This window comes from Mastomys coucha, unplaced genomic scaffold (genome assembly GCF_008632895.1).
Source record: "Mastomys coucha isolate ucsf_1 unplaced genomic scaffold, UCSF_Mcou_1 pScaffold16, whole genome shotgun sequence".
NCBI classification, from domain to species: domain Eukaryota; kingdom Metazoa; phylum Chordata; class Mammalia; order Rodentia; family Muridae; genus Mastomys; species Mastomys coucha.
In genome coordinates, this window is record NW_022196898.1 from 41,715,096 (window position 1) to 41,725,029 (window position 9,934).

Consider the following 9,934-nt stretch of genomic DNA (forward strand, 5'->3'; position numbering starts at 1 on the left):
TTGAGGAGCAAATTTTCACTTTGGGGAGGCAAAATGTTTTCAGCATATAATTCTTTTATATACTTAAAGTTATGAATGTGATTTGAGATTGACTCTTTTATTTTTTTTCATTATTTTACAATTACACACACACATTTTTGTTCAGTCACTCCCTATTGCCCTCTTTCATTCCCCTCTCTGCCACTAAAATTCTTCTTCCAACTTTTTCCCACTAAACCCTGTCTTGTTTTGATGTCTTTTTAACACCTTCTGACTTTAATTATGGTTTGATATATGCTTATGTGAGCATGAATTAGAGGTTATTAGAAAATGAGCAACTTCTCAATGGCTATATTATTGGGAAAAAAATGGTGCGCACACACACACACAAACACACACACACAAAGTAACTTCACATAGTTCTTCAGTGAGGTGTGAACCCTGATGAACTTTTCCTCCATGCAAGATGAAACAGTGAGAGGCCCAGTCTTGTTCTTGTAACCAGATACAGCTGTAGTGAGTTCATGACTTAAAAGTCTACATCATGTCCAGAAGACACCATTTTATCCCCAAACTCTGTCTCTTACATTCTATCTGTCTGGGGAGCAAAGTTCTTTGGGTAAAACTTTCTACTCCCCAAGAACTATCTCCAAAACTTTACCTTTTCTAAAACACAGGTGCCTGGGCACCACTTCCTAAGAGTATGCAGATCTGAGTTTGAACTTGCATTGTTTAGTAGCCACCTTGAAGTAAGTCACATTGTTTACTGAAATGCTATACATCAGCACACAATGCACTGTGCTTTTGCAAATAGGATAAAATAATGTCTTTTCTCCTCTCAACATATAAGGAGCAATAGAAAAATAGATCCTGGCACCTACCTTAAAAACCTTCCCTTATTCAAGGTACAGTAGCAAATCTTCATGACACCAACATTCAGGAAGGAAAAGCAACAGAACAGAGACTCCAAGCCAGCCTGGACTATATAGAAAAAGTTCTAGAATAGTTGGAGTCAAAGGAGGGAAGAATCTTTTCTCTTGAAGCCTGTTATCACTGAAAAAGAAAAGCATTAACTAAAATCATAGGGGAAAAATTTTCATGCCCAACCTTGCTAGTGTGGAGTACCCACTAAGGAAATCACAAACCTTACGATTAGAACCTTTAGGAAAATCTGATTAAAATCTCACACTGGTAATATTTAATATGGAAAAAAAAAAGCCAGAGCACAATTTCAATATGAATCTTACTTTGATTATACAAAGCAGGAAATAATACTTGACAAAATTCAGCTTGATAAGGACATTCAGAAGACAATGCACTAAAATCTAAGTGGTTTTGAAACCAAAGTACTACTTATAGTATATATGCCAGTCAGCGTAATACCCAGACAACAAACTATTTCAGAAAGTACACACTGTCTTTTCATGTAGTTCAGATGTTAAAAGTATCTGTCTTACATCAGGTCAAAATATGTTTCCTTTTATGAGTAACCATGGTCTGTTCCCATTCCATATATACTGATCAATAGGTATGTGAGTGTTAGCGGCTCTGTTGTACCACATACTTCAGCCTTCTTTTTCCTGTAAGAGTCTACTCTCCTGGAAAATCTTCCAACAAGCAAAGGGAGCAAGCAGTGATAACTGTGCCCCTTAGGCCATATCAAGATCATCACAATTCATGGAAGTCCGAAGTCCATAATGCACCAGTTCTCAACCTTCCTAATGCCGCAGCCTTTTAATACAGTTCTTCATGGTTTGGCGAGCCCCAACCAGAAAATTATTTCATTGCTACTTCATAACTATAATTTTACTACTTCTATGAAACATGATGTAAATATCTGGGTTTCCCAGTGACTTAGGTGAACCCCAACGGGTTCCAGATGCTGCTGTCATAAAGAATGTTTTCTACATTTACAACTTGCTGAAAGATTATGTGACATACAAAATTCTAAGATCAGTGTCCATAAATGAATTTTATCCCAACATAACCTTTTATAAATACATATCATCAGGCTAAGAACGCTGGATGTTCTGCCAGAGGGTCTAGGGTTTGATCCCCTGCATATCCATAGCTGCTCACTGATCCCCTCATCTAGCCTCCATGGGCACCAGACACACACATGGTTCAAAATATCTATTTTAAAATAAAAACGATTTTAAAATACACTATTTACTACTGCTTTTGGGCTAGAATAGCAGAGTTGAATAGCTGCAAGAAAGAGCATTTGGCCTGCAAATCTGATCACATTTGCTGTCCAACCATTTAAAAAAAATTTGCTGACACCTAGTTTAGGAGAACGCTGGCCTCAAAAGGCTTGTTCATCTGCAACAGTCTTCTTACGACTCTTTCCTGCTTCTGAAATAACAACTCTTTACTCAGCAAATTCCACCTCCCCTTAACTCCCACAGCCCCAGTCACACCTTTAAGAAGGTCATTGCTCTGATGCAGTGTAACAACCTGGCCCAAATCAGGCATCCAGGGAAATACAACTATGGAATAGACACTGAATATTCACCCTCAGGGTAGTTTCTAGAAGAAAAAAAAAATTCTAATGATAGTTGAAGTTGGAATCATGACATTTGTCATTTGCCAATAATTGCTACCACCTCTTCTCACATTTGATGACTATATTATATATGTTGTAGGTTAACTTAGCTTAGGATATCTTTACTAAAATTTATGTTATCTATTCTCAATGAACAGAACTTGAGGACAAGATCCGCAAGAATGAGCAGAGAATAGCTGGCTCATTCCCAATACCAAGATTCAACTGCTAAACTGAATATTGCAAGAAAAGAGAAAGATCCTACTGCCAAAAAAACAAGTATAGGTTGGTGTGCAGCTTTCCTTTTTAACTCAACGTGAAGTGGCAAATACTTATTGAAAAACTTTACACACTAAGTAATAGCTTAGATCTCTAGCTGACACAGGGATTAGTAAAGCCCAGTTCCAGTTCTGTAGGAGTAATTGTCTAGAAATTATATAAGGGAGAAACAAATATGTGTGTGAAAAAATAATTAACCAAGTTACTAGGAAATCAAATTATTGGTGATGTATTTTTCTTTCTAGTGTATTTATAGATATTGTGATTTTTCTTTCCTTATCAGTATTTTTAACTTCCTACTTTCTACCATACAAACATGAGAACTTGACTAGAGATCCCAGCATGCACACATACACAAACATACACACACACATACAGACACACAAGGCCCAGGCATGTCTGAGTCAGGAGGGTGCTTGTAATCCTACCATGAGGACAGTGTATACCCAGAGACTAGCAGATTCCCCAGAGCTCATCAGCTAGGCAGTATAGCCACTTGGTAAGTACTGCATTCAATGAGAGATCCTGTCTCAAAAGACAAGATAGAATGTTAAAAAAAAAAAAATGTCTGACATTGACCTCTAGCTTCTACAAGAAAGTACACATGCCCCTTCATACACACACACACACACACACACACACACACACACACACACTTACACACAATATATATGTCTTCTAGTTTTTTCCACAATGTTAATATTATGATTATCTTAATATTTTATCAGAATGGGGTGATAGCCCAGTCAGTAACATGCTTGCCTCACAAATATCAAAGAGTTCAATCTCTAGAATCAATGTAACAATACAGAGTATGATAGAGCATGTCTGTAACCCCAGATACTTGGAGGGAAAGACAGGAAGGAAGAACCCTGATTAGCCAATATAGCCTAATGACAAGTTCCAGACCACTGAGAGATTCTGTCTTAAAGTGGGTGAAAGGAACATTCAGATTAGACTTGATGGCACACACTTTTAATGCCAGTATGCAAGAAAGCAGAGATAAGTAGATCTTTATGAGTTTAAGGCCCATCATGATTTACATAGAAAGTCCCAGTTAGGGCTACCAAATGAGACCCTGTCTCAATAAGAAAGAAGATCAATAGCATTCCTGAGAGTGACACTTAAAGTTGTCCTCTGGCCTACACACACACACACACACACACACACACACACACACACACACACACACACAGATTAACTTGAAAATAATAATTCTCTCTAGAGGAACATTTCTTACAGAAAGGCCAAAATTAATTGTGAATAGTAGCAATTTACTAGAAAGATACTGCTAAAAGGTAATACAAGAAAGAAAAAAAGATGAAATAACATGACATGTTGATGTAATTAATTCCATATTCTGCACAAATATATATGTACAAAAACAAGGGACCTTAAAAGGAGCAACAGGCAAGATCATGAGGGACCTAAAGAATATAAATTTTTCCTTGCTAAGATTATACGGTAGCTAAAATGAAAGGTATATTCACAAATACTTGTGTAAATTAGATGGCTGAAGTTAGGCAAAGAGATGAAAAGAGGCTCTACAGCCACTACTAAATCCATGAGGGAATAAAATCTTGGATGGCGCCTTGGCTGGAATCTCTTCTATAAAACTAGTTTAATATGGGTGCATCTGACTAGAATATTTCAGATTCCTTCTGAACATCAAATTCCATTACTTTTGACATTTGGATTTTGATGTCATTCCATTCAACTTTTATTAAGCTATACAGCTGGCTTTCAAGGCAACATTATAGTTGAGTGTGTGTGTGTGTGTACACATCACATACACAGACATACACAGACACACACAGACACACACACACACACACACACACACACAGTCTTTCTGCAGAGTGTCCTGAAAGTTGGACAGGTGGGGCTGATACTAGCCCAGATTTGGGAGCTGCTATTGCAATCTCAGGTTAACATGTAAGGAAGTAAGAAGGTAAACACCTGGGAGGTGAGATGGAGAAGGAGCTGGACTTGTTTAGGAGTGAACTAGGACATCCCAAAGAAAGCAACTCCTCCCTCAGATGGACCATTATAAAAAGGCCAGTGTTTCTAATGAGCAGCACCCTGCAAGCAACATCAGTCTCCATCCCTACTGTTCCTCTGGTGAGCCAGGTAAGTGAACAATACAAAAGTCCACATTAGGCTTGAAAGTTTTCTTTCTGGAATATTATGAGGGACTCTGATATAAAACTACACTGTTTGTAGCAGCTCCTGTCTTTAAGATCTTTCCTTAAGAGTATACAAATCGAATAAGCCACTAGCAGCTTGTCTCCTTTTATTCCTCTCTGTTATATGAGCAGCAAGTCCTGAGGAACAGTCGCTACACAAAGAATGAAAGCAGATGTTGTCTGATAGGAGCCTCCCTCAGCTTCCTATCACCTAACCCTATAGCTGGCTCTGCTCATTTTTTTCTACTTTCTTTGTCCCAGAAAACTTTGAGAATCCAAGTTAGACACTGGTGCTTTTTAGGTGGATTTAGGCTTTCGATGTAGATGACATTCCTGTCTCCTGTAGTGTGATGGTTGAGACTTAGAAAGCAATTAGGGGAAGCTGGAGAGATGGCTCAGTGGTTAAGAGCATTCACTGCTCTTCCCAAAGGTCCTGAGTTCAAATCCCAGCAACCACATGGTGGCTCACAACCATCCATAATGAGATCTGATGCCCACTTCTGGGGTGTCTAAAGTCAGCTACAGTGTACTTACATATAATAAATAAATAAATAAATAAATAAATAAATAAATAAATAAATAGATAAAAATGATTAGCACATTTGGGTTTTCTATAGATCCAGAACAAATCAGGTAGTGCAATAAAGAAAGTCTCCCCTGCATTCATTCAGGAATTGAAGTAAGACATAGGGAACTTGTTCTAATTTCATCACTCTCTTGCTACATAGCTGGAACAAGTTATTCCACTATGGATTCATTCTCAACTAGTACAGAAAGAAATTAATCATGCTGACAATAATTACAAATGATTGGGACTATTTATGTGTTTAAGCAATAAGTTAGAGATGGATCTCCTGTTCCCTCATCTAGGTTAACTTGAATTTGCAACAAGATGCCTGAACTTCTGCAAAGCATTGCCAATATCATCAATGTTTTCTACCAGTATGCCACTGAATATGGGAACTGTGACATGTTAAACAAAGAAGAGATGAAAGAACTTCTAGAAACCGAGTTTCACCAAATTCTGAAGGTAAGAACTCTATACCAGGACTACATTCTGAAGCAATTCTCTTCTCTACTTTATCCTGCCTTTTGTTTATATATCAAATATCAGAAATGACTCTCCTATTTGGTAATGGACAATTGAATTTAGCAGACTTGCAATCATCCAAAAGCCATTGATTAATAATGTTTTATAACATGATTGGGTTAAAATGATCCTACCAAACAACAGGCAATTTAGAGATTTAAAAATTTCCTGCCTGTGAGAGCAATCCTTATGACATTAAGAAAAATCTTCAAAATATAATGAATTCACATTCTGACATTTGATATCTTTAGTGTGGAGTCCAAACCACTACCCATTTCTGCGATTCTGGTAATTTAAGACCTCATAAATTAAAAGAAATTTATATTAACATATAACACCAAAAGGAAAGAAAGAATACCCTTAAACTTAAAAGTTCTGAAAATAAACATATAGGAACTTAAAATTAACATGAATTCAAATGCTTACCGAATAGCATTTGGATTCCTATAGCTATCTTACATCTAATATGAGAATCACTCTACCTCCTAAACTTGTTCTTTCTCTTTTAGCCCAGGGAACATACTAATTTCCTCAATCTCAGAAGACACTACCATCTTCTAATCTCTATCTAGTTTATAAAGAGACTTTTAAAAGAGTGCATTTCTTTCCATCACAGCGCTAGTCCTCTGTTCAGGCTACATGCTATTATAATTTCACCATAAAAATCCTCCAGTGAACCTCATCAGCTTTTAATATAAAGCTCAAAATTCCCCAACATGTTTAAGAATTATGATCTAGTCTATATTAATCTCATTAGCACAATGTCTTTACTCCTTGTACTAAATTTAGCACTCATGAATTTCTGTCAATTCCTTAAATAAACTATACGCCTCTTTCCTTTCACACTGTGTTCATATCATCACAGCTATTTGCATCTTCTTCTCTGTGTTCCTCCTGCCATTCTTCATTAAGCTAGTTCTAACCCATCCTTTGATGAATATCATATCCTCTCATTAAACTTTCATGAATCACAACTGGCTCCCCTTTGATGCACTCCTATTTGATACAAAAATTATAAATTTGTATATCAAACCATTAGAGTTTACTTTTAAATTTTTATCTATTTACTCATTTATTATTAAAATGATATAGAGTCTGGCCTTAGATTTGCTATGTAGCTGGGAATGACCTTGAACTCCTGATCTAAGTGCTTCTAACTCCTGAGTGGCAGGAATACAGGCATGCACCATAAAGCCCAGCAAAACACATAAATCATTTACTGCTTTAGACCCTCCATAACACAGTGCTCCATAACATATACTACAGCTCAAGCCCCAAAATTTCTGTTTTAAAATCTATAATTAGCAAATAACTGAGCAAAGAAAATTTATATATAATTAAGTAGATATCTACAATTATTATTTATGGATTAGCTAATCATCCTTGATTAAGCATTGCTAGTCTTCCTTCTTTCCTTCTTCCCTTCCTTTCTTCCTTCCTTCCTTCCTTCCTTCCTTCCTTCCCTTAACAAGATTTTGCTTTTAATTCCAAGGAAGCCAAGAACATCCTATGCAACCCACACTGCAAACTCAAGATCATATTTCCTTGGCCTCCAAATCATTAATCACAATTACTCTCTTTACAAACATAATAGGCCCACTTGCTCCCTTGCAGCATTCATCCTTTAACATTGTTCCTGGTTACTACCTCTTGCCAATATACAACTTCCCTGCTTATTGGATGGGCCAACCTCTCTCTCTCTCCCTCTGCCTCATTCTTCTTCTCCCTCTTTATCTCTTTCACCTTTATAACCCACACAACTTTATGGTCAATGTCAACCAAAATATATTAAATGTTCTTTTTTTTGTTTGCTTATTTTGTTTCCATTTTTGTTTGGTTTGTGAGACAGGGTTTCTCTGTGTAGCCCTGGCTGTGTTGGAACTCACTCTGTAGAAGAGGCACATGAGACAGGGCATGGGCATGGAGGATTGCCTTCTAACACCAACATGACGTTGTCACAGGTCATGGCTAGGTATTCCTCCCCAGCCACCCGTCCAACTCAGAAATCCACCTGCCTCTGCCTCACAAGTGCCTGGATTAAAGGCATGCGCCACCGCTCGGCTCATATTTCAACAGCCTTCCTCAAAATAGTTAACTAGGTTTACAGTGCATAGTTATAGAATCGTCACTTGTACCTTATTCCTTGACAGAATCCAGATGATCCAGACACCGTAGATATCATCATGCAAACTCTGGATAGAGATCATAACCACAAAGTGGATTTTACTGAGTATCTTCTACTAATACTCAAGCTAGCGAAGGCTTGCAATAAAATAATTGGCAAAGATTACTGCCAAGCTTCAGGGTCAAAGCAGAAAGATCACACTCACCAGAACCAAGAGGAACAGAGTAAAAAAGAAACAGAAATCAAAGAACAAAAAACCTCTTCAAGTTATTCAAGTTCAAGTGCAGGAGAGAATGACTCTTATTCCAAGGGTTCAAGAGGAAGCAATAAACACAAAACAAGAAAACCAAGAAACGGGAAGGAGCAAAGTTCTGAAGAAAGAACAAAATCAAATTCAAGTCACTTCCAAAATAGTGAGGAGTGTGAAGGAGGACAGGAGAGACCAAGATGTTCACGCTCATCTAGCAACGGGAGAAATACTTCCAGGAAAGCTTCGGGCTTTCCTCAACCAGTTTCAGAATCAGAACAATATTCTAGCTCCAGTAAACAAAAATCTGTCGAATGTAAGCATTCTGATAATGGAAAAAAAGGTTCATCATCAGGAGGATCATCAGTCTCTGGTTCACGTCAATCCATAACAAGTGATCAACAAGGAAAAGGATCAAGTAAGTCATCAAGCAACAGCAGAAGTAGGTCTCCCTCAAAACCATCATCTGGCTCCCAAGAGTATAAGTCAGGATCACGTCACTCATCTATCAACAGGCGAGGCAGGTCTTCCTCAAGGGAGTCTTTTACATCTCAACACTATGGATCTGGCTCAGGGGAGTCTTCTGGCATTAGTCAACGTGGATCTGGGATAGGTCAGTCTTCAAGAGGTGGACAACACGGTTCTATCTCTGGACAGAAGGAAGGCAGTCGACAGCATGGATCTTGTTGTGGTCAGTCTTCTGGGAGTGGTCAAAATGAATACGGCTCAGGTCAGTCTTCAAGCTCTGGTCAGCATCGCTCCCATTATGGTCAGTCTTCCAGCTATGGCTCACAGAACTCAGGCTCAAGCCATTCTTCCAGCCAGAGAGGACAGGGCTCTATTTCTGGACACTCTTCTGGTATGGGTCAATATGGATCCACATCAGGACAACATTCTAGCTCCAGTAAACAGGGCTCTGGACAAGGCCAGGCCTCTGCCTCAGGACAATATGGTGCTTCATCAGGACATTCTTCAGGCCGTGGGTCAGGTCAGTCAAATAGCTATGGTGAACAGGGATCAGGATCACATCACTCATCTATCAACAGGCGAGGCAGGTCTTCCTCAAGGGAGTCTTCTACATCTCAACACTATGGATCTGGCTCAGGGGAGTCTTCTGGCATTAGTCAACGTGGATCTGGGATAGGTCAGTCTTCAAGAGGTGGACAACACGGTTCTATCTCTGGACAGTCAGCAGGTAGACATCAGCATCAATCTGGTTCCAGGCAAGGATCTAGCTCAGGACAGTTTCCCAGCTCTGGTCAGCAGGGCTCTCATTATGGTCAGTCTTCTGGTCATGGCACACGTAACTCAGGGTCAAGCCAGTCCTCCAACCAGTGGAGTCATGGCTCTGGTTCAGGACAGTCTTCTGGTTCGGGTCAATATGGTTCAACATCAGGACAACATTCTAGCTCCAGTAGACAGGGTTCTAGACAAGGCCGTGCCTCTTCCTCAGGACAATATGGTGCTTCATCAGGACAGTCTT

General features: G+C 38.8%; 1 protein-coding gene across 1 annotated transcript in view; it reads left to right on the top strand.

Annotated features, from left to right (window-relative positions):
- Positions 1-4,882: 4,882 nt before the first annotated feature.
- LOC116093239 (hornerin-like) overlaps positions 4,883-9,934 on the top strand; it is a 12,849-nt gene continuing 7,797 nt past the window's right edge. The window contains exons 1-3 of the mRNA XM_031374631.1: positions 4,883-4,933; positions 5,860-6,019; positions 8,230-9,914. Coding sequence (XP_031230491.1) covers positions 5,882-6,019; positions 8,230-9,914 — 1,823 coding nt within the window. The 5' untranslated portion in view covers positions 4,883-4,933; positions 5,860-5,881. The remainder of the gene's footprint in view (positions 4,934-5,859; positions 6,020-8,229; positions 9,915-9,934) is intronic.